This window comes from Armigeres subalbatus, chromosome 3 (assembly GCF_024139115.2).
Source record: "Armigeres subalbatus isolate Guangzhou_Male chromosome 3, GZ_Asu_2, whole genome shotgun sequence".
NCBI classification, from domain to species: Eukaryota; Metazoa; Arthropoda; class Insecta; order Diptera; family Culicidae; genus Armigeres; species Armigeres subalbatus.
The window spans coordinates 304,288,213-304,314,334 of record NC_085141.1 but is presented as its reverse complement, the minus strand read 5'-3'; the positions used below and the strand labels follow the sequence as shown (position 1 = coordinate 304,314,334).

The 26,122-nt window shown below is 39.6% G+C and overlaps 1 protein-coding gene across 3 annotated transcripts in view; it reads right to left on the bottom strand.

The window, feature by feature from the left end:
* Positions 1-26,122, bottom strand: part of LOC134225065 (formin-J-like) — a 455,409-nt gene that overhangs the window by 212,433 nt on the left and 216,854 nt on the right. For all 3 annotated transcript variants that reach the window (XM_062704835.1, XM_062704838.1, XM_062704837.1), the window contains one exon: positions 66-89. In XM_062704835.1, the coding sequence (XP_062560819.1) occupies positions 66-89 (24 nt within the window). The remainder of the gene's footprint in view (positions 1-65; positions 90-26,122) is intronic.

Sequence of the window (26,122 nt, the reverse complement as noted above, 5' to 3'; positions counted from 1 at the left end):
GATGGATCAGTTCAGTTAGATTCCTAAATTGCGGTTGTACAATAGGCGATTTCCGTAGCACTCACCTGACCAACTCCCGTCGAAGCGACCTGCAACAGAGGAAGAAAGAAACTTGATTAATGACATTTTTATTATGAAGTCTCTGGTGCTTGAACTCTACGCAGTAACAACAATTCAACGTAAGTTTGCGTTATTTTCAAACAAAATTTGAAAAAAATAAATAAAATGTTTTCCAAAGTTTTTGAATTTATTCAAAAACTTTGGAACACGTTTTCTAAATTATTATCACTTAGGTATACCTTCTTTGTATGAAACATTCCTAAAAACTATTGAATTCCTGAGTCCAGAAGACGCTTTCATAGTAGGTTTACCTTTTTGTTCCATTTCCCTAATTTAAAATTGGATAGTACAGGCAGATCGTCAATCGTCAATGACGTTGCACCTGCTAAATAGAAGGTCTACAATAGGTCAACAATAAATAGTACTCATCAATGGACTTGTTCTAATTGCTTAACAAAAATAGAGGTTTATTGAACTTGCCTTCATTTATAAAATAGTGATTACAAGTGGTACTGAAAGAATGCATTGCTACACTTATTCAATGCTTCCAGCCTATTTTACCTGAGCAATTGAGTAAATTATTTAATACTAAAGGCTAATATTAACGATTACTGAATATCTATTTTTGTTCAAGCCACATGTTCACAAGTTTCATTCATAAACACAATCTTAATTATCTCGTTAAGACTCACAGCCAAAGCCCGGACCGTATCGCAAATCATTAAGAAACGATTCCGCATGTCATTCGCTGCAGGACACCCGTATTCATGTCGGCCGCGCATCGCCCGATTTGGGTACAAATCCATAAACGGAGCATGACAACTATCAATTTGCATGTTTTTCAATAGCTTCGAGTGTACGTGCTCTGCTGAGTGACTGACCCGAACAAATGAACCCCAATTGAAACGAATCGTGATTCGTCTTTTAGATATTTATGCCTTCTATGTTCACTGCGTAGCAGCAGCAGCAGCAGAAATCACTAAATAGGCGATCAGCCCGCGAGTGGCCACCCAGCTGCCATGAAGAGCATTGACAAAATCAATGGCTGTTCGATTTTCGATACTAATCATAACATCGATTCGACTGGAAAGGAAATCACATCATTTGCGACTTTGCCTTTGGTTAGATTGATCTCCTTTGTACTGCTCAATCTCAAAAGACGAAAACATGTAGCCCACGGGAGGTTAATCAACGTCCGCGTAGCGGTTTGGCCTTGGTGAAGGTTAATTTGTACTTGAACTTGGTACGACTTTACTAAATTATTTTCTGATTTGCAATTCAATTGAACAAAAAATCAGTTGCCGCTCGGCGATATGCGATTACTGGCTGAACGTTTGTGCTACAGTCGATGTAGGAGTTTCGTACGACGAGGTACCGGGAGGCAGGTGAATTATGCGATTTTGCCTCCAACGACGTCGCATTTTATGATGACAATCTTTAATTCAGAACGCAATGTCGCAGCCTGTGCTACGATACTTACTTTCATCAAGATCTTGCTAGTAGTTTGACCTTCTAGATGTAGAATGGTTTCTAGGTTGGAAATAAAAATAATAAAGTTCACGGCATATAAAAGACAATTGAAGTCAAAGAGCAGTTCGCTGGCGATATTGATGCCAGATGTCTTATGCCCTTGTTCTGCATAGCTTATTTATGTTTATGCACGAGATAAAATCATTAAATAGGTTGATATCTATATCGTAATATGACAAGCATGTTTATCTGTGTTTTTTACGATTGCATTAACCTTTCAAACTAGTAGAGTGAGAAAAAAATCAAATGAATTCGCCGTTTTCTTGTTTTTTATTATGTCAATGTGAAAAAAATCTTATCTGTTTATTACCCCTAATCTCGTCCTCGATTTTATTGAACAGCCACATTCCATTGCGAGCAATTCGCATTCTCTGCTTTCGAACGTCATAATTCGACTTGGCAATATATAATACACTAGATGAAAAAATTTAGCCCCTCAATTAATATAATTTTTTTTAAATTTTCATGTCGGTTGTGCTTATTTTCACTAAAAATGCTAGTACCATTTGTTTCTTCACTTTTTGCACCGGCACGAGATGAGTCAGCCATGAGCTGAAAATCTCGAAAATAAAACTTTTTGATCATCACAGCGATATTTTTGCAATATGTTAAGTCGAAAAAAAAATCATATAAATTGAAATAATTGAGCTAAATAAAAATAATGTGTGGGGATACGCTCTCAATTTTCTGCTGATATCGGTTTTCGATTACGGTAAAAGATAAAACCCGCCGTATAGAAGCATTTGGCAAGGTCGTTGAACTTATTCTGCATATGAATCGGTGCCAGCGAAAGTGATACATGTTAGGGGAAGGAGGGGCAAAATGCCCTAGCTAAGTAAACACTGATTTATTGTCTTATTTGTAACGCTATTCATGGGTATTTTTACATTATGCAACAGTTAACCAAGATAGCTAGTTGATGCCATTCAAAAATTGTCAAAAATCTCAATCATATTGATAATATTCACATTTCAAAAAAGTGGTGATATTCTGTTGCCGGAAAACTCATGAGGCAAAACGCCTTTTAGCTGGCAATTACTAGGGAACAAAGTACCATGCGTCAGCGAATCAGCATTCTGGTATGGATAGTGCGTGGAGACGCAAGTACATTGTAGGTTAGCGCCACTAGGGCGTTTTGCCTCGCCAAAATGTTAGATGTTTCTTCAAAATGTGGAAATTTTCGGTTTTTCCGACCTTCCCATGTACTATTTTGAAACTTTTTTCGCCTAACCTGCATAGTTTTAGATCTAGTTTTGTTACGGCCATCTTTATGACGGAAACCACAAAAGGCGTTTTGCATCGGGGGGGCGTTTTGGGGCCTCTTCCCCTACATTGAGTAAATTTTACAGGAGACGCATTTTTCCAAAAACTTCGAAAATAAAATTCAAATTCGCATTTTTCTGCATCTCAACTGTACCAACATGTTATGACTGATCTGCCTAAAGGTAAAAATGAGAAATTTGCGAAGTTTCTTGACAAATTTCAAGTTTGTTGGATCAAAATGCACATGTACCACTGTTAATGGGAACAAAATGCAACAGAAACCAAAAATCGTTGCCAGTAAAAGTGGTACATGTACAGTTATAAAATTATTTTAAACGGCAGTAAACCACTATGAAATTCAAAATAGGGTTAAAATCTGTTGCGGAAACATCCATGATGTCAAATTTTATTTTCAATAAGCTGATTTTAGTGGGTAGAACTGCACATGTACCACTTTTCCTGGCAACGAAATTGCCATTGTGATATGTACCAGAAATTAAAAAGTGCATAGGGTAAATCACTACTTGGGCCTATGGACCCGGTTCCCGGCTCACTGCACAGAAAACTAATGATTTATACTGTTTGGAAGCCGTAGGTTTATGATTGATAATTTTTAAAAAGTCTCCCATTTATCTTTCACAATACTCAATATATTTCAACCACTTGTTTTACTCCTAATTGATCCAATTGTAGAAAATAGAAATGTAGATTTCAAAACTTCGCTCTCCGTTGCCACACCTTTCCACTTTTACAAAACGGTATCATCAAATAAACACCTACCTGTAAATCGTCACAGAGCTCGATACAACCATTGCTTTAAGTTGTTAATCACTACACCATAATTCTAAACACACGCACTTCAATTCTTCCTATTAGTTCGTTTCACTAGAACTTATTTAAACATATTAGAATACATTTTAAAATATATTCTCAAACCGAACAAAAAATCACCTCGGCCCAAGAACTTCTAGCCGCACCGTGCTGCCAAAAGGCCAGGAGTATGAAAATGATCCTTCATCGTTAACAGGAAAACTGAATAATACGTTGACGCTATCATGTTATTTATAATTCTCTCGATTTCAAAAGGTGAAAAGAATATTGTTTTTAAGTGTTTGGAAGAAATTTGGATGAGTAAATATATCTTCTCAACCAAATAAAAATGATTATGAATAATACCATCTGGCATCTTGTTGTCGTGGAACGTGCATATTTTTGTTTACGTCTCATTTTCTACCGTCCCGAGAGAGAATGAGAGTAGAGATGTAGAGAGATCGAGTAAAATTTTGTTTAGGCCGGGAACTGGTTTTACGTGTGCCGGAATGGCAAATCGCTATGACTGAAATGAGTGCTGCACATCGTTATTTTAAATCAAATAAAAACTTTTTTGAACGATATTTAGCACGAATAGCTATTTTTTTAAGCAGAAGTGAACCCCAATGCAGTATTATACAGCCCACAAAATTCAGGAAAAGTTGCTTCCTGTTATAAATATCAATTAAATAATGCAGTCGTACGCATGTTAGGCCGGGAATGGGGTAAGAAACCCTATCTCCCGATTTAGTTGTCAAAAATCACTTTTTCGTTATTCCTTTCTAGACCTTTGCTCGCAGAGGTACGCAAAAATTTCTTCACGCGTCATTTATGTTTCTGGTTTTTAGAGAAAATTCAAAATCAAGTTATACGATTACGATAGGCGTAATGGTTGTAATTCTGAAGAATGCCGTTTGGAGGCTACATCCATCCTTGCCAGTTAACAAGATCAAGATCATCCAACTATCAAGCGACTACAATGACGATAAAGAGAGGAAGATGTGGCGGCGGCGGTTGTAGATCCGGTGATGAAGCATCCTGTCTCGAAAGAATAAGCTCATCTCGTCAATCCACGTCGCTCAGCAAATCGACGTCCGGATACAGCCTTCAAGTCTTTGTCAGGAGTTATAATTATATGGACCTTATGGACAGTAAGTCATTGTCAGTTAGTGGTAAGTACATGGAATATAAAAAGGTGAGTGTAATTTCACTTCATTGAATTTTATTTCAACAAATTGAGGACTTTAATTTTGTATTTTGATTGCAATTAATTGCATATTATATATTTTGATTGGCTATTTCACATTTCCTACAAAACTAGACGAGATGACAAAAAAAATATTACGTGTGGCGTAAGGGCAAAAGAAGTTGTGAGATTTTCTTATACATCGTGCCTTGTGTTTCAACATTGAGAGAAGCAGATACTAAGCACTATCTTCTTTGGAAACACCTTTCATGGCATATTGTTGAAAGTTGAAAGTTCGACTTCAAGAAGTAAATAATATTCATGTTTTTATCGGAAAGTAGAGTGCGCTTTTTTGCAACAGATGTTCACCAAGTACGAAAAGACGCGTTCGCTGTCGGATGCTTGATTGTTTGCGTTGTTTTGAATAAATATTGGATTTAGACAATTACTGAGGTTGCATCCAATTCTCTAAGTAACCTGTTTTATGTTGAAATATCGAAAGTGTGCGTTCATCGGCCCTCTTTCTGAGTTTGATGAATCAATCCAATGTTGTTCTGCAATAAATTTGGTTTTTATATTTTTATGCTTTTATGCTCTAACACATATAGCATAGCATAGCATATGTGATTGTACAAATCGTGGGTGGCTATACAATGCTCAATTGAGCAATCTACTGTATATTGTCGCAAATTGGTACTTGGGATTAGTACCTTTTCCTATACAGTAGCAGTTGTATACCAGGCCACGTCCATACAATCACGGAAGTAAGGGAAGGAATGTTAGTTCAACTAGAGGTGTGCGCCGGTCCGATATTCAGCGGCGGCGGCGTTTGTCAGAATTTTGGTCGGCGGCGGCGACGATTTCGACTTCACGCCGATAGCCATTTTAGCCGCCTGCGGCGGTGGCGTGAATCGACATGGGGATTTTTTTTTTTACGTTTCTTTAAGATTTTTTTCTGCTTTTTTTTCGGGATATTTTCAGGACATGAGCGGAAGAATCTTTCGAGTGTCGCCTGAAGAGTCTGATGAACTTCTCCAGTAAATTCTTTAAGTTTTTCCAAAATGTTCATTTATAAATTATTTTTAGATTTTCCACGCGAACTACTTTGAAGTTTCGAGAATTCTTTAGAATTGCCAACAAAAGCTCTTTGTAATTCCTAAAGAAAACCAGGAATAATGTCGGAACTTACCTAAGATATTTTTTAGAATTTTCACGAGAGTTTGTTCAAAATTTGTACAGGAAAATGTTCGGAATATCCACGGAAAGTTCCTTTTGGGTTTCTGTTGAGTATTTTTTTAAATACACACAGAATATTCCTTTTAATTGTAGAAGAATGAGGCTTGTAGATTAACTGTTTTAATGTTAGCTATCTCAGTCTAGAATAATAAAGACGACTAGTTCGGCATGGCCAACTTTAAAACAAGAATATCTTCAGAATACTAGCGAGAGACTCTAAGGAGTTTTCAAGGGAAATTCACAAGAAATTCTCTGGAATTTCAACAAAAAGTTCTTGAAAATTTCTGCGGAAGATTGTTCAAAATGTAGATTTCAAATAAAAAAAATTGGATTGCAACAAAAAATTGCTCGGAATTTTTAAAGAAATTCTTTGGATTTCTACGAGAAATTATTTACAGTAGACGTTCGATATCTGCAAGTCATATAACAGGAAAAAGTCATATAACTGCAATGCTTTTAATATAATAATTGTCCAATAACTGCTCGATGATAGCTGCATTACGCTGAACAATTTTTTACACTTCTGTTGCTACTGACGTCGACTGACAACCGTTTGACGTTTAGAATGCGTTGCAGTTATCGAACGACATTCGCTAACTGAAACGTAAACATTTTGCAGTTATCTAACGACTAGTATTTATATTGTCCATAATAAATTTTTTGGACATCCCATTGGCTGATAGCAAAATATGGCCGAATTATAAGAAATGTGGCCGAAAAAGTCGTTTTGCTTAACAGGTCGTATGACCGAAATGGTCGTTTGACCGAAAAGGTAATCAGTCCGAAGATCCAGTTTGGCCGAAATGATCGATTGACAGAATTGACCATTTGCTCGAAAAAGTCGGGTCATACAGCCAAATGTCAATTACTGAACGGATACTATGGACAAAAATGTCCATCCGCTTGGCCAAATGACAAATGATCTATTCGGTCAAACGACTTTTTTTGGCTGAACGGCATTTTCAGTCAAACGACCTGTTGTATGTATGTGGGGCTCTCCTTAACCGTGCGGGTGGCTGGGTTCGATTCCCGGTGCCGGTCTAAGCAATTTTTTTGATTTTGGATTAACCAGGGTTCTTTCTTAGCTTTCACGGAGAGTTTTTCTGTTTTTTTTTTTTTTTTTTAATTTTAACAAGAAATTGCATGTAAACATTCCTAGGGAGCCAGCAAGACCACGTTGCCAAATTTGTCGGACTTTTTGCTTCCAGCTTCCAGCCCACCTTCAATTCGGTGGGGGCTACAACAAGGCGTGAGAAGTAGTGTTTTGTTGTGAGGTAATATTCCTAAAGAACTTAACCCAGTTTCTACTGGAAGCTGACAGTGTATTTATGCTCTCCCGATTCGACTGCCCCGTTGGTCGGAGGGCTTAGAGGTATGCCCTTTCTTGGAGATATGTATAATCTTAATATCTCTATCTTGGGAATACTCGGTAATACCAGTGTTCGGGAATATAGGATCATAGAATTATATAATGAGTAGACCCCACGACTGAAAACCAAGGATGTTATCGATCATTTAGTAATTCGCGTTCGATCATTTAGTAGTTTGCCAATAACTCATTCCAAAAGCTGAATTTCGAAATGTGTTGTATGGTGGACTTCTAGTGCGAAGGTTTTTCTACAACTCTGCCTAATGGTTTGTTGCTAGAATTCAACTAATAACGGAGTTATAGCGCTAGTTGCAGTAGCTTAAACTAAATGATTGTAATTTTGTAATCATTTAGTCTAAGTTACTGAAACTTAAGCTATAACTCCGTTACTAGTGGTATTCAAATAACGAACCATTAGGCAGAGTTGTAGAAAAACCTTCGCAATAGAACCACCATACAACACATTTCGAAATTCAGCTTTTGGAATGAGTTATTGGCAAACTACTAAATGATTGAACGCGAATTACTAAATGATCGATAACATCCTTGCTGAAAACCCTTGAAGATGACGATATTTATGATTTCATCAGTATAGCGCATTTCGGTACCTGGCATGAGAATTGGCAATAATCAGGAACTCTCGTGTTGGGCCCATCTTGAAGATCTCTCGTGAAAAGGGGCACAGGAGGGTTGCGTTTAGGCAGGTTTCACAGTTTCTGACATATCGTAAAACTTTGGCAATTATTTTAGATACCAAAAAAATGTTAAAGAAATTTTTTCTTCCTACATTTCATCAGATTTTTTCAGTTGGATTGATTTAGATTCAGAAGTGTACCAAAACAGCATCAAAGTGAAGTTTTATGCTCTGCAAATGCATTATGATTATTGACTGGGATCTGATCCGGTTTTAGATTCAGCATTTCATGTACTTTTTGCTGCTGTCAGACGAATATATATTTATTTTTCTTTTTGACTATCTTCAAATCTTCCTTCTCATAGCCTATTTCAAATATATCTCTTTTGTCAACTATCTTCCTCGCTTTCCATTTTGTTAGTTAGCATTTTAGACATAGCCAATTCTTTGAAGAGTGGTAGAAATGCTAGTAGGGTATCCAATCATGGTTTGAACTAGTGAAAAGCGTATCATGGTTTGAACCATTTTTAAATCAGTAGAAATTACCATCTCATTGGCAGAAAATGAACCTAAAACAGTATGAATGGCATATTTAGGTATTCTGGAAGTGATAGAGTTTATTTAAACATTTGTACATATTGTTTAAATAATAAAATAAAGCGGTTTAAAAACGTCCTGAATTTGCGCTAAATCCCCCCCCACCAGTGGCATAATTTCAAAAAGCTCGTAAAGGACGCATTTTATAACACAGGAGTGAGATCAATATATCAAAAGAACGCTATTTTTATCTGTAATCGATTGACACTATCATACAATTGAGAAACAGTTTTAAATAGTTAAAATAGTAACATTTATACAAGGTAAAAACTGACCATGGTTTGAACTAAATTCGTATCATGGTTTGAACTTGTAAATGCAGTCATGTTCTGCTGCTGTCCGCTAGGAGCGCTGCATGCGCCTAGCTGGAGCATTTTGTTTACATTTCCAATATGAAAAAATTGCAATTTTCATATCGATAATTTAGTCGATTTTCACACGTTTCGAGTTACTAATCTAATGCGAGAAGATGAATAGTAAAACAAATTTGCTTTTCTTTACATTTCCTCAGCGTTTCATGCATGTGATTAGTATTATATTTAGCAGCTGCTGGCTGCTGCAGTAGTTCAAACCATGGTACGAATTTAGTTCAAACCATGAACAGTGTAGTTCAAACCATGGTACGAATCAAAGTTATGTAATTATTAAGTTTTTTCAATTAAACTAAGCATAAATATGTGCACCCAGGATGTTTTTAGAAAGATAATAAACTAAGCTTCCATATAAACTAGAAATCGTAGTTCTAACATGTTCATTTAATGAAATAAATCAACTTTGTTTTGACGGCTCATCTGAAACCCGCCATTTGGTTCAAACCATGATTGGATACCCTACCTATTAAGTTGGTAAAAAAATAAATCAGAGTGCGTTTTTATATGATATGCAAATTGTTCGCGAGAATCAGAAGTTTTTGATCTGCTTGTGCAGTCGATATGTGAATAGATTTTATTAATCGCAATGCTGTACTTGGAAACATGCCTCAGAGACGTTTACCTACGAGTATCAAATTTTCTGTCGGAATTAAGTAAAAAAAGTAGATCATGTTTGTTTGTTGCTTGAAAGACAAATATTCAGCATTCAGAGGTAACGTACAGTCGTGATTTATTTAGTAGGCAGAACGATCGGCCGGTCACGACATAATTTGTTCTGCTTTGTGCGGTTAGCAGAACGATCGCCCGATCATCAAAATGTTGTTCTGCTTTGTGCGGGTGAGTAAATTAATAAGAAAGTGAAGATGCAGTTCGCGTCAGTAAGCAGAACGATCGGCCGGTCATCGAAAATGTTGTTCTACTTTGTGCGGTTAGCAGAGAGATCGACTGGTCATCGACAATTTTGTTCTGCTTAGTGCGGTCGGTAATTAAAATAATTAGTGTTCGTTCGATTATGTTTTTAATTGATCAAACTACACGCTATACACGGCATACCGTTTACCAAAACGAACCCTGCCACAATACCTACCCCATATATCCAACATCCCAGTGATTTCTCGTGGAAGTGCAGATGACTCGTCGGCTTCTATCAAAGCGAGTATCATGTCAACATTTTCCTACCCATTCCTCAATTGACCTGCATTCGGACACGGCCGGCGCTGGTATTGCTTATTTTTGGGTCACCAGTTTTTACACATTGAAGATGATGTTAGTCCCAAACTTCATCTGTTGGTTCTCTGTGTAATTACAGCTGACCTGGCAATAACGGAGTAGCAACCGTGGGCGGTCAATCATGCTCATGCTCATGCTCATTCCCTTCTAGACCTTTGCTCGCAGAAGCAGTTTGTGTAAAAAACATAAAATCGACAAAAATGGTTTATGTACCACTTTTGATGGCACCGGTTCATATCAGAGTGACGTTCTGCCAGTAGGGATCAATGCACAGTTCAATGAGTCTGTTACCGCACACAGTTAGATCCCCTTTTCTGGGACCTTCAGATACATTGCAGAAATGTCGCGTTGTCCAATTGATTGTAGAACAGTTGAAGCAACTTGAAGAGGTTTCATGAAATACTAACCTATTGCGTCTTTATCTAGCATCCTTGAATTCATCCTTGTTTCACTCAGGCAGGTTTTATCAGCAGCACGTTGCCTACTTCTCTAGAGCCATATAATGTTTACGGGACTCGTTTTTAGCTAAACAGCTTCTTGTCAACTCTATCCCTGCTTTTGCTTCTCTGAGCTCCCAAATCTTCCGTCAGGCTCGAGGATTGCAGAATTCGTTCTCAATTGATAATGAACGACGATAAGAGAGAGGCATAACCTCTCTTATTTCTTCATCACAAGCCACGAAACCAAGTGGAGTCAAGAACGAGACACTGAAGACGGCCTTACCTTATTGAGGTACAATCTTCTTCTTCTTCTTCTTCTTATTGGCATTACATCCCCACACTGGGACAGAGCCGCCTCGCAGCTTAGTGTTCATTAAGTACTTCCACAGTTATTAACTGCGAGGTTTCTAAGCCAAGTTACCATTTTTGCATTCGTATATCATGAGGCTAACACGATGATACTTTTATGCCCAGGGAAGTCGAGACAATTTCCAATACGAAAATTGCCTAGACCGGCACCGGGAATCGAACCCAGCCACCCTCAGCATGGTCTTGCTTTGTAGCTGCGCGTCTTACCGCACGGCTAATACAATAAAGGTACAATAAAGTAGTGGAATTAAATGGAAAGGTACGCCTCGAGCGTCTGTTCGCCAGGAGTTGCGGCTAAAACAGCGTCTGCCTGGTACCCAGCGGCTGTATCACGTCAGCTATACCTAAGGTGGCAGCCCCAACAGTGCGGTGTAGGGAACGCGACCCCGGTAAGGTAGCTTACTAAAGCCTCTCAAATACCACCGAAAATGGAGATACTAGAAAAAGAGAACGTTATTTTTGGCAACCGACCCGGCAACGAAATAAAGACTATGATTAGAAACTCGGTACCTGGAATGTCAGGACCCTAAATGAACCTGGACGAAAGAGCCTTCTGGTTTGTGAACTGCAGAAGGTTGGAATGAACGTGGCCGTTATTCAAGAAGTCCGATAGCCTAGATCCGGAGAACATGAATTCCGAGCCGTGGACCCCACGACCAACGCTACATTCAAATATAACATCTATCATAGCGGCGGCAGAAAAGCAGAGCATGGAGTTTGTTTCGTAGTGATGGACAAGCAGATGAAGCGAGTGATGCGGTGGAAATCCATTAGTGAACGAATCTGTGTGTTGAGGATGCGGGGCAAATTTTTCAATTGCAGCCTTATCAACGTGTACGCACGGACAAACGATAAATCCGACGACACATGAAGGACACGTTTTATGAATGTTTTGATAAGGCCTATGGGGAGTGCCCAAAGCATGACTGGTAGAGAAAGTCTTCACTACGCTACCAATGACAACGGCTTTCTTTGTCTTCTTTTTCTTTTTATTGGCATTACATCCCCACACTGGGACAGAGGCGCCTCGTAGCTTAGTGTTCATAAGGCACTTCCACAGTTATTAACTGCGAGGTTTCTAAGCCAGGTTACCATTTTTGCATTCGTATATCATGAGGCAAACACGATGATACTTTTATGTCCAGGGAAGTCGAGACAATTTCCAGTCCGTAAATTGCCTAGACCGGCACCGGGAATCAAACCCAGCCACCCTCAGCATGGTATTGCTTTGTAGCTGGCGCGTCTTACCGCACGGCTAAGGAGGGCCCCTCCTCACGGCCTACGGCCAGTATATTTTGCTGCTGCCAGAGGGATGGCCATCAGTAGCACCAACTTTGCACGAAAGAACATCCGAAAGCACACCTGGAGACACCCAAATGGTGAAACTTGCAACCAGATAGTTGAGTCGAGTCAAGTACGAGACAATGAAGACGACCACACAGTTGTGGTCGAAATACGTATCTGCAAAGATATCGAAAATTAATTGGTGGAATTAAATGGAGAGTACTTAATTCGTCTTAGACGGTTGAACCAGATAGACCATGTTCTAGTGGATGGGCGCCATTTCTCAGATGTTATCGATGTGCGGACATTCAGAGGTCCGAACATTGACTCGGATCACTACCTTGTTTGTAAAATTCGATCACGGCTGTCAACTGTATCGAACGAAAGATCACAGCGAACGATGCGTTACGATATCCAGCGATTGTCGGCGAAAGGAGTATCGGCTGAGTAACGCCAGAAGTTCGATGAACGGATAAGTGCAATCAACGTTAGCGACAACATCAACAATCTATGGGAGTCGATCCATGGAACGGTGAGCACAACAGCACGAGAAGTGGTGGGCACAACACAGAGGCGAACCAGGACGGGTTGGTTCGATGTGGAGTGCCAGAGAGGGACAGACGAGTAGAACGTTGCCAGAAGCCGGATGTTGGTGTCGGGTACCCGATCGAATAGAGATCGGTACAAGGAAGCAAGAGCAGCCGAAAAACGAACCCACCGCAGGAAGAAGAAAGAATATGAAGAACAAGTGATTAGCGAGGCGCAGGAAAAAATGGAGCATAACGATATGCGGAGGTTTTATGAGTCTGTCAACAGCGTGCGGAGAAAAACAGCGCCATCTCCCGTCATGTGCAACGACCAACAAGGGAATTTGCTGACAGATAAAACCGAAGAGGCTGCCAGGTGGAAGAAACACTTCGAGACTTTGTTGAATAGTGGAAGTGACGGTGCATCGGTGAGCAGAATAAATATTAGAGACAATGGACAAGCTGTGGAGTCGCCTACACTAGATGAGGTTAAAAAAGTTGTTAAAGAGCTAAAAACAATAAGGCTGCGGGGAAGGACCAGCTCCCGGCTGAATTTCTCAAACATGGCAGTGAGCAGCCTCATGAAATTCTGCACCATATTATGTCGAAAATATGGATAGACAAGAAACTGCCTGCTAGCTGTTGGACGGCCTCATTTGCCCTCTCTTTAAGAAAGGGCACAGACTGGAGTGCGCAAATAACCGAGGAATAACCCTCCTTAATTCGGCGTACAAAATTATGTCCCGTATGTTCAACAGATTGAGACCGCTTGAAGAGTCCTTCGTCGGCGAATAGCAGGCAGGTTTTCGTGAGGGCCGATCAACAACGGATCAAATATTCACCCTGAGACAAATCCTTGATAAATTCCGGGAGCACAATATGCAGCAGACACATTATCTGTTTATTGATTTCAATCGGCATCGATTCAATGAAACGGAATGAATTATGACAAATTATGCTTGAACATGGTTTTCCGGCGAAACTGATACGGCTAATTCGTATAACGTTGGACGAATGGAAATCAAGTATAAGGGTTGCAGATGAAATATCGACGTCATTTGTTACCTTAAATGGATTTAAGCAGGGTGATGCACTCTCGAATCTACTGTTGAATGTAGCACTCAAGGGAGCGATTAGGAGAGCTGGTGTGCAAAGAAACGGACGTTAAACATGGACGTTAAACGAGGCTGATCGGAGTGCTTTAGGAGTGTTTGAGCGCGTAAGGTGCTGCGGACAATACTCAGCGGCAAACATGAGAACGGTATCTGGTAGCGTCACATGAATGACGAGTTCTACCACGTGTATAAAGGGCTGGATATTGTTAAGCTTAAACAACATGGTAGACTACGGTGGGCTGGACACGTTGTTCGTATGCCGGAAGAACATCAAGCGAAGGTAATAATTAGTAGAGAACCCAGAAGAGGCCGTAGGCTTCGTGGAAGGAAGACGTGGAAGGAACGTTCAGGGCAACTGGAAGCGATTGGTCCAGGATCGAGTCCAGTGGAGAAGGATACTCCATTCGGCGTTGGTTCATCGAAGAGCTGTACTCCATCAACAATCAAGTCAGTATCATCTATAGAATGCATACGAATTACATCAGCAGAATAGAAAATTTTTACTAGAGTTTTTTCGCAATGAGCGGGATCCTATATTATTTTTGTGGATGAGCACTTCAAATTAGCTTTGCGAGCAAAGGCGTTGGATTGCCAATGCGGAGACGACAAGATCAGTTCTCGGTCCGGTCTAGAATGTTTACTGATGGGAAATATTCTAGACTCCCTGGACATAGTGTATCCATTGTTCCTGCCACACAAGATGCATACTCATACAATGGTGGACATAGAAAAGCTTTCAATTAACAATAACTGAGGAAAGGCTTATACAATACCTACTAAATTGTACTAAATTGGAAAGCGGACCAATTTACAGTTGGAATATAGAGCCATTGAAATAGATGAAAAAGAGTGCACTATTCGTACCGAGCCCATAATATCCATATAAACCTTGAGGAGAAACTGTCCAGAATCCAAATAAATTACACATATCTCGCGTTTTCCGAGGCACCAATCTCAATAAAGAAGCATCGACTGTCATGTTTGCTTGATGTTTGCTTTCCGCGTGACAAAATGTGGTTCTTCATCATCTAGAATAAAAAAAAAACAGCTGCTTGTTGCTTCAGTATTGATAGTGGTGTCTTTGAAAACGCGAGATGGAACAAAATTGGATTCCGGAAAACTCGACCTAAATGAGTTTCACTATTGGTTTTATTTATGCTATATTTAGGTAAACAGATTATAACATTAAACAAGTATTAAAAAAATATATTTTAAAGATTATTGCCAAAATCGGAAAGAAAAAGTTGTCAAAAACGGTTGTAGTCTAAATCGGAATGGAACTGTAATACTTGCTTTTCGGGGAATTGGTTTTAGAGAATTGTCATACAATCGCATTTTATGTCTTACGTCCGTTATGCATATCGTACTTATGCTTTTCATACTTATGGCTTTCGTGATATACCCCTCTTTTCTGGCTCTGTGAAATCGACGAAATTTACGGTTTAAGGTTTCTTAGACAGTGCTGGGATTCTTTCGAACCCAGTTAGCCTCAACATATCTGATTTGTGGTAGCCACCACACTGAGCAACGGAAGACGGATTATTACGTTTTAATAAATGAGAAATGCTCTAAGTTGTGCTATGTTTAACGTGATCTTATTTTATGCCTTTCTATTTTTCTCAGAATTCCAATGTTCAAACTTATCAGATTTGAGAAATACCAGTAACACCAATTACGTTAAAAAGAATCTATTACCTATTTTCATTTTATAATATATTAAGGTATTTATTCTAGTTTAGATATTATGTTCTTAATAAATAGAAATTAATAGAAAATAAAAAACATAGAAAATGGATGCGAGAAGAACGAATACGAAATGAAAAGCACTATATGTGGCTATCCTAATTGACAACATTTTGTCACACGGGAAACAAACATCAAAAAGTGCCGAAAATGACGCCACGATGGCAGCCATGCTCAACCTGCAGTTAACTTTATTTTTGAATGCATTTATGGGAACAGGAAGCAAGAGCTCTTCACACACGGAAAAACTCCTTCTTATGTGTCCTAATTTGGATTTGTCACTCATTGAAAAGGGTGTATCTCTCCGGCAAGTGCCATCGGATGTTGAGGGTAGCCGTGCTGTATGCTGGTTTTGGGTAGACCGACTAATTATCCGCACGATAAATCCCACAAGTTTGAGCTCCTCATCTACAATAGGGATGTGAACTTTGAAACAGCGATACATTTGAGTTGTACTTTTCCAACGGATATAGAACATACCTAGCACAAAATCACAACCGGGACACCATATCCAATTTCATCAAAAACGATTCGTTTGTGATATTTTTAGAATCCTCAATCTCGACGCCGCCTGATGCTGGGAATAAAAGATCACTAAAAGTGCATTCAATCGACGCTGCTGCCTGCGGGCGGCATGGCATATCGTTCGTGCGTGCGTGCCCCTCACGACCGCCTTCGTTGTCATCGTCGACGTCAGGCGACACAACAACGCAACCGCAGGCCTAATGTTGCTTTCAATCGGGTAGCCCTTAACCCATGCTGCAATGCAACACCTACCTACGCGCAGCTGAATCAGGTACCCACATAAGTGAAACTCTTCCAGAAGAATATTTATAGTGGGTGCGCTCCGAGTGCTGAGCACTACGGAAAGTGTCAAGTTCTGTTTACGTTAGATTTTTTTTTGTTTTGGTTGTAGTTACATTGAATGTGCGGTTGATTGAGTTGGATTTCAACGATCGCCTCAGCTGGGAACCGACTCTATCGCTGGGTTCCATTCATAAGCTATAGACAACTTTCGTCATTTTCTGTTCCCTTTCACTTGTGCGGTGAAAAGTGACGATGGTGGGCGCTGTTTCGTATTTCCATTCTAATTATAGAACTGTTTGTGTTGTATGACTTTCAACAGACTGGTTATATGAATCATAATCGCTTTAAGGAAAGATCGCAATCAACTTCTAAATTTTATAAGTATGTTAACAATGTTTTGAGAAGTCATCTTAAGACCTAAAATCGGCCTATCATCTTTCTCAAATTTGTTACCTTTCGTGCATTTCAAAGAACTTGTTAGGTGAGGTCGTGTGGTTCATATATTTCGTTGAATACATACATTGTTTTTTTTTTATATCCAATCGTACATGCTTTCAGACGAATCATTGGAAGCAACTAAGTCTACATTTTTTTTCAAGCCTATAGGATCGTCACCACGAAATCTGACCAACAGCTCGCCAGCAATGATTAGCTTGATGTGACAGTTTCTCATTAGGGAAAACCGTAAACTAACGAACTGCACGTGATTCGAAAGACGTTGAAGGTGACTTGCCGCGCGGCCATATGTTGGTCTTTGGCGACGCAGTGACTGTGACAGTTTGGATGCTGCCCTCTGTCTGCCTCATGCCGTGTCGTTTGACTTGGTTTCCTGTAGCGCACCGGTGTGGCGGCGTGCATAAGTGCACTCAATCGTCATGCAGCGGGTAACGTTTACCTACTCTTTTTGGAGTGAATTGGGTTTGCTTGCTTTTTAGATGTATTCGAAGTGATTTGCGTGTGGCGTTGTTTATTTTGAGGGAATAAATTGACAATTTCCGTGTAATGTGTTTTACGTCTTACGATGGTGCCTTCCGCTTACTTGTTTGGATGGCCTGAATTGATGTAAAACAAGTCACGTTTCTAAAAACGAAAAATTAAATTTAAAAAAATACCAACGGAAGCTACTAAAAACATAAGAAACAATAAGATTTGGATAAAGTCAAATCGCAAAAAAAAAGTTTGTTTTTCACGGTGGGAGTTTATATTCCAAAAATATATTCAACAAGACGTGAGTGGGAATAAGCCTTAGTCTATTTAGCAGTGTGTTTAGGGTCGTTGTCCTGCTGGAACACAAAGTCTCTGCCCAGTCCAGCTTTCCGAAGAGAATCCAGGGAGAGAGTCCAGGGCCGAAAACCTCATTAATAAAGATATTAATAATAATATTCCTGAAGAAATATCCGGAGGGACTTGGAGGTATATTCAAAGAATTAAAAATTTACTTTTGGAGGAAATTCTGAAAAAACTCTTGGAGAAAATTCTGAGGGTCATCTAGAGTAATTTCCAAAGGAACTGTTGGAAAAATGTTCTCAGGATTCTCCTGGAGCAATTTCCAGATAAATTTTCAAAGGAACCCTTGGACGAATTTCCAGAGGAACTCCTGGAGGAACTATTTAAGAAATATTTTAGGAAACCCTATTAAGAGGTTCTGAAGGAATTTTCGGAATATTTCTTGAAGTAATATCTAAATAAAATCCTTTGGAAATTATGGAGGGACTCCTGGAGGAATTTTCGAAGAAACTCCTGGAAGAATTGCTTGAGAACCAAACGGAGGTTTTTCTAGAGGATCGCCCGGAGGAATTTTCAAAAGAACTCCTGAAGGAATTTTTATAGGAAGTTCAGGAGGTATTTCGCGAGGAATTTCCAAACTTCTGGAGGTATTTTCGGGGGAGCACTTGGAGGGTGTATAAAAAAAACTCTTGAAGGATTACCGGGAGAATTTGCGAAGGACTTTTTGAAGGAATTCCTTGAGGAACTCCTAGAGGTTGTTCTAAGAAAATTGTGGGAGTGATTTCGGGAGGAATTTTCAGAGGATTCTTGGAGGAATTTTCGGAAGACTTTCCGAAGGAGCTCCTGTAAGTGCTACCTGAAGAAAGTTCTAAAGGAACTCCTGGAAGATTTGTTGAAGGATCTTCTTGGTGGGCTTTTGGAAGAACGCCAAGAAGAATTTCCTCAGGAACAGAATTCTGAAGGGACTCCTGGAGGAATTTTCGCATATTTGAAAAGATTTGAAAGCTGATAAAAGTACTGGCAAAGGTGGCTGTCTTCATAAGAATTGATGGTCATATTCGAATGACAGAGAAATTGGGAGCTTTGATCCTAATGCAGAAAAAACAGGAGAGCTGTTAAGTCCTGTGTAAAGTAACTGTTTTCTCCTTCGAAAACTTAAGTGGCCTTACGATTGATGGAGCACCAGCAATGACAGAAAAGAACAATAGCATTGTGACAATTCTAAGCAATGAAAAGGAATCACATAGGTATGACGATATTTGCCTGCAATTGCATATTCACCAGAAGAATTTTTTATTAACCTTCCTAGTGCATTGGGGTCCATTTCGACCCAAGCACACCCAAAACACCGCTGTAACTTTGTAACGCAACGAGATAAAAATCTGAAAAATTCTGACTTTTCCTAACTTTCGGAAATAAGGATTCCCTGAGAAAATCAGCTTCCAGCGACATCTAGGAGAGGCGCCACAAAAAAGTGACACATTGTGCATTGGGGTCCATTGGATCCAAGTTTTCATCTCCATCACTAAAATTCAATTTTCAGATTTTTGATCTTTAGACAACAAACAAAAGTTGTAGATTCCTAGAACAATCCCATGGAGTGATTCATCCAAATTGGCCTCTCTACTCCCCGGGGAACCTGTGCTAAAGAGGTACTGTTTGAGCTTCTCAATTTGGCACCAAATTATCGAGTTTCGTGTTATGAAACATAAAATTGCTTGCAATATGTGCTCTGATGATCCCAACTGTATTTGCTATATTGTATATGCCATTTCTGGGCAAATTTATCCCTCGAGCGGTCATCGGAAAGCCCTCTGGAAGATCCGGAACTTCCGTAAAATTGGCCAATTCTAAAAGTTCATCCCAGAGCTTCGCGATTTTTTGATAACCATTCATTCTGGCAATATGTGGGGGCTATCAATAGTTAAAGCCTTCTGTGACCTAGAAATGTCCCAGAAACGGTCCTCCGGAAGATCCGGAACATCCGTAAAACGGCCAATTCCAAAAGTTTATCCTAAAGCTCCGCGATTTTGTCGTAATGATTCATTCTGGCAAATTGTGGGTGCAATCAATAGTTAAAGCCCTCTGTGACCTACAAATGTCCCAGAAACGGTGCTCCGGAAGATCCGGATCATCCGTAAAACGGCCAATTCCAAAAGTTTATCCTAGAGCTCCGCGATTTTTTCGTAATGATTCATTCTGGCAAATTGTGGGTGCAATCAATAGTTAAAGCCCTCTGTGACCTACAAATGTCCCAGAAACGGTGCTCCGGAAGATCCGGAACATCCGTAAAACGGCCAATTCCAAAAGTTTATCCTAGAGCTCCGCGATTTTTTCGTAATGTTTCATTCTGGCAAATTGTGGAGCCTATCAATAGTTAAAGCCTTCTGTGACCTACAAATGTCCCAGAAACGGTCCTCCGGAAGATCCGGAACATCCGTAAAATGGCCAATTCCAAAAGTTCACCCTAGAGTTTCGGGATTTTTTTAAAACCATCCATTCTGGCAAATTGTGGGTGCAATCAATAGTAAATGTCTTCTGTGACCTCCAAATGCCCCAGAAATAATTCTTCGGAAGATCTGGAACATCCGTAAAATGGCCAATTCCAAAAGTTCATCCCAGAGCTTTGTATTTTTTTCATAATAATATATTCTGGCGAATTATGGATGCAATTATGGACCTCCAGAATGCCACAAAATCAGTCCTCCAGAAGATTCGGAACATCCGTGAAAGTGGCCATTCAAAAAGTTCAACCCAGAACATAGCAATTTTTTCGTAACCATCCGTTCTGGTGAATTGTGGGTGCAATCAAGTCTTCTGTGGTCTACAAATGTCGTAGAAACAATCCTTCGGAAGATCTGAAACATCCGAAAAAGTGAACAATTCCAAAACTTCAGCAATCGATTTTTTTTCGTGACCTTTCATTCTGGCAAATTAATAGGGAAGTCTTCTGTGCCCTCCAAATTCTTAAGAAACGGTCCTCCGGAAGATCCAGTTCATTCGTAATAGTACTCAAATCCAAAATAATACATCAGAGATTCGCAATTTTTACGTAACAACCTATCCTGGCGAATTGTGTTTGCAATCAATAATAAATGTTTTCGGTACTGTACGGTAATGGTACTCCGGAAGATCCGGAGCATCCGTGAATGTGACCAATTCGAAAAAGAATTCACGGAGGAACTTCCGAACACTTCGTTGAGAATTTCTGGAGGAACTTCCGGAAGAAGTTCGGTGGAGCTCCCGGAGCAGCTCCCCGAGGAATTACTTGATGAACTTCTGGAGAGATTTGCGGAAGAACTCTCAGAGTTCTCAGAAGAACTTCTAGAGGAATGCCTTTAGGAACTTTCCGAGGGATTACTTGATGAACTTCCGAAGGGATTACCGGAGGAACTTATAAACAAACTTCCGGAGGAATTCAACGAGGAACGCCACCACGCCCCCGTCGCTGGCTCATAATGATCTGTTACGCTAACTGTTAGATTTGGCGTCTTTTACGGATGTTCCGGATTTTATGAAGGAATTTTTATTATTGATAAGAAAATTATTTTGAGCCATCAGTGGAATGTCATTACTTGTCATCAGACGAGTTTGTACAATTCCATTTGATTCCACCAATCTCGTACTAGACTCGACTTTTATTATTGTCATTGCATATCACGGAGGATTTTCGCTATTGATTGCGTACATAATTCACCCATATGAATGAAAGCGAAAATTAGCAAAGCTGTGGGATGAACTTTTGGAATTGACCATTTTCACTGATATTCCTGATCTCCCGGAGGACGGTTTTCTGCACATTCAGACGTCCTATAAAATTCCAACTAGGGGAGACTGGGTTGACTTGATCCCATTATCTGATTTCCGATGTATCACAACCAAGAATAAATAAACATACGCGATTTCCACACAGACTCTCTAAGAATTATCGAAATTTAATTTTTACATACCTTCTCGGCTACTTCGACATAAAACATTATTTTTAACCAACCACTACCGAACAAATTACGCCGACACTACCGAACAAATTAAGTCAACACTGCGAAACTATTGACTTAACAATGTTTCGGCATAACACCAGACAATATTTTCAAAGAACAAACATTACAAATTCAGCAATATAAATTCAAAATCAAAATTATACATCACTTTACTAAAAAAAACTATTATTTAATCATACTATAGCATCACAAAAACAAACATGTATATATATATGTTCTAGTTTACGTTGGTTGACGAAATAAAATAAATAAACAACTAATGGGGGATCAAGTGTCCTCATATTGAGGCAATAACTTCAAATCCAAATATTCTAAAACATTGATGGAATGTTGACATTGTCATCAGTACAGATCATTAAGCATATTTATGGCTTTGTGCTGCGGAAAAACGAAAGCATTTCGTCATTGTTATGAAAAGTTGTTCAAATTTTGCGTGGCCAATAAACAAATTTTTGGGAAAGTCAAAACACACAAACCGGCCTGCAGAATGAATAAGGTTTGCCAATCCAGAAAACAACTCACCACATAAAGGTTATTTGTCTAGAGGATCTATACTTAAAAATACGATAGAACAAAACTACTTTAGTTCTCGATAAAACAGGGGGTGATCAAGTCTCTCCACCTTCCCCTATTGATTGTACAATCACTTCTCCGCTATGGATGATTTCGAAATAAAATGTGGAGCTCTGGGAGAAACTTCCCGGAGAACCGGAGCCGTGAACAATGTGACTGTTAATGTCTTAAAAATCGAATGTGATTACCTGTGGTAGGTCACAGAGGACTTTCACTATTTATTCCACATATAATTAACCATTACTACGTGGGGCATTTGTAGGTCACAGAAGACATTCACTATTGATTGCAACCATAATTTGCCAGAATGAATGGTTACGCAAAAATCGTGCAGCCCTGGATTAACTTTTTAGAATTGACCACTTTTTACGGATGTTCCGGATCTTCCGGAGGACCGTTTCTGGGACATTTAGGGGTCACAGAAGACTTTAACTGTTTGTTGCACCCACAATTTGTCAGAATGAATGGTTATCAAAAAATCGCTAAGCACTAGAATAAATTTTCGGATTTGGCCGTTCTACGGATGTTCCGGATCTTCCGGAGAACCGATTTCTGAGACATTTGGGGGTCACAGAAGGCTTTAACTATTGATTGCCCCCACAATCTGCCAAAATGAATGGTTATCAAAAAATCGCGAAGCTCTGGGATGAACTTTTAGAATTGGCCACTTTTACGGATGTTCCGGATCTTCCGGAGGACCGTTTCTGGGACATTTGGAGTCTTAGAAGACTTTACCTATTGATTGCACCCACAATTTTCCAGAATGAATCATTACGAAAAAATCGCGGGGCTCTGGGATCAACTTTTAGAATTGGCTTTAACGAATGTTCCGGATCTTCCGGAGGACCGTTTCTGGGATATTTGGGGGTCACAGAAGACTTTACCTATTGATTGCACCCACAATTTGCCAGAATGAATCATTACGAAAAAATCGCGAAACTCTAGGGTGAATTTTTGGAATTGGACATTTTAAGGATGTCCCGGATCTTCCGGAGGACCGTTTCTGGGACATTTATAGGTTACAGAAGGCTCTAACTATTGATTTTACCCACAATTTGCCAGAATGAATGATTACCAAAAAATGGCGAAGCTCTAGGATAAACTTTCGGAATTGGCCGTTCTACGGATGTTCCGGATCTTCCGGAGGACCGTTTCTGGGACATTTGTAGGTCACAGAGGGCTTTAACTATTGATTGCACCCACAATTTTCCAGAATGAATCATTACGAAAAAATCGCGGAGCTCTGGGATGAACTTTTGGAATTGGCCATTTTACAGATGTTCCGAATCCTCCGGAGGACCGTTTCTGGGACATTTCTAGGTCACAGAAGGTTTTAACTATTGATTGCACCCACAATTTGCCAGAATAAATGGCCATCGAAAAATCGCGAAGCTCTGGGATGAACTTTTAAAATTGGTTATTTTACGGAAGTTCCAGGATCTTCCAGAGGGCTCTCCGATGACCGCCAGAGGGATAAATTTGCCCAGAAATGGCATATACAAGATAGCAAATACAGTTGGGATCATCAGAGCACATATTTGCAAGCAATTTTATGTTTCATAACACGAAACTCGATAATTTGGTGCCAAATTGAGAAGCTCAAACAGTACCTCTTTAGCACAGGTTCCCGGGGACTAAAGTGGTCAATTTGGATGAATCACCCCGTGGGCTTGTTATTGGAACCTACAGCTTTCGTTTGGTGTCTAAAGATCGAAAATCGGTTGAAATTTGAGTGTTTGTGATCGAGATGAAATCTTGGGTCCAAATGGACCCCAATGCACAATGTGTAACTTTTTTCTAATGCATTAGGAAGGTTAAAGAGGCTTGCAGCCTTAGGCTGGCTCACCTCTGATGAAAAGAATCGATATGAGAAAACGATCAATATTCCTCAAATATTGATGCTCGTTAAATATTGATGCTTAACCACCACCAATTCTAGTGCTACGTTTTGAAAGGACAAGTGAAGGACAACTCAGTTGAATTCAATTGACTTGCCAAAAGTTGAACCTGAAGGAATTTTGGGAGGAAGTACACGAGGTATTTCGGCAGGAATTTTCGAAAGAAACTTTTGAAGGTATTTCCGGTGGAGGTCTTGAGGGGCTGAAGAGTTTTCCAAAGAATCTGGGGAAAATCTGAGGAATCTTTTGAAGGAATATTTAAAGAAACTTCTGTAGGAATTCCTGGAGGAGTTTCAAAAGGAATTACCGGAAGAATTTCCGAAGACGTTCTTGGAAGAATTCTACGAGGAAGGTTCTTGAGGAACTCCTAGAGGATGTTCTGGGGGAATTATTGGAGCAATTTCTGGAGGAATTTTGAGAGGATTCTTGGAGGAGTTTCCGGAAGACTTTCCGCAGGAGCTCCTGAAAGTGTTTCCTGAAGAAAATTCTAAAGAAACTCCACGCCAAGAAGAATTTCCTCCTGGAAGAATATCTTGAAAAACTATTTAAGGACGTTCTTAAAGAATTTTCGGAGGAATTCCTGGAGTAATTCCTGGAGTATTTTTTGAAGGAACACTTGAAGTAATTTATGGAGGAATTTCCGAAAAAAGTGGGGGAGCTCCTGTAGGAATTTCCTGAGAAACTCTTGGTGGGATTTCTGGAAGAACGCCGTTAGGAATTTCCAAAAGAACTTATGGAGAAATTTGCGGAGAAATTTCTGGAGGGACTTTGGGGGGTATTTCCAGATCAAATTTTGGAGGATTTTCCAAAGAAACTTTTGGAGGAATTTTCTGGGAAGTTCTAGAGAATCTTATGGATGAATATTTGAAGGAACTTTTGGAGGAATATCCGAAGGATGTTCTGGAGGAATTCCTGGAAGAGTTTCAGAAGGAAAAATCCGAATGAGTAGAAATCACTTGAGGACATTTTGGAAAAAGTCCTGGGCGAATTGCTTTAGGAACTCTTGGAAGAATTTCCAAAATTTTCAGCGGGAATTTGCGAAGGTAGTCCAGAAAGAACTTCGGGAAGCTTCTGGAAGAAATTCCGGAGACTTTTTAAAAAGGAAAGCATTTGTTGAAGAATTCCTGTTGAAAATTCAGGGGATTTTCTGGAGTAATATCTTGAGAAGTTTTCTCATACTTCTGGCGGTATCTCCGAATTAATTTTGCAAACGAAACTCTTGGAGAAATTTCTTGAGGCAGTCCTGGAAAAAATATCGAAGGAGCTTCTGGAGGAATTTTCGAGTGAACTCGTGGAGGAGTTTTGGAGGAGCTTCTGGATCAATTTTAGGAAGAATTCCCGGAGCACTTTCCAAAGGAATGCCTGGAAAAGTTTCATGAGGAACTGCTGGAGAAATTTCTTGATAAACTCGTGGAAGAATTTCTGGGAAATTTTTTGGAGGAATTCCAGGAATAATTTTGGTAGGAACTCCTTGAGAAATATCTTGAGAAACAACAATAGAACGCTCTGTAGGGATTTTTGGAAGATTTCTTGGGGTAATTTCCGGAAATATTTCCAGACGCACTTCTGCAGAACCTTCTGAAGGAACTCCTGGAGGAATTTCCTGAGTTGCTGGAGGAATATATTGAGGAGCTTCTGCAGGAATTTCTGGAGGAACCCCTGAAGAAATTTTCAAAGGAACTTCGACAGGAGTTTCTAAAGAAACTTTTGGAGGAATCTTCAAAAAAAGTTATTCAGGAAATTCTGGAGGAAATCCTGGAGGACATTCCAAAGAAGCTTATTGAGAAAATTACAACTGAATTTCTGGATAACTTTCCGAAGGAACTTCTGGAGGAATTTTCGGAAGAACTCC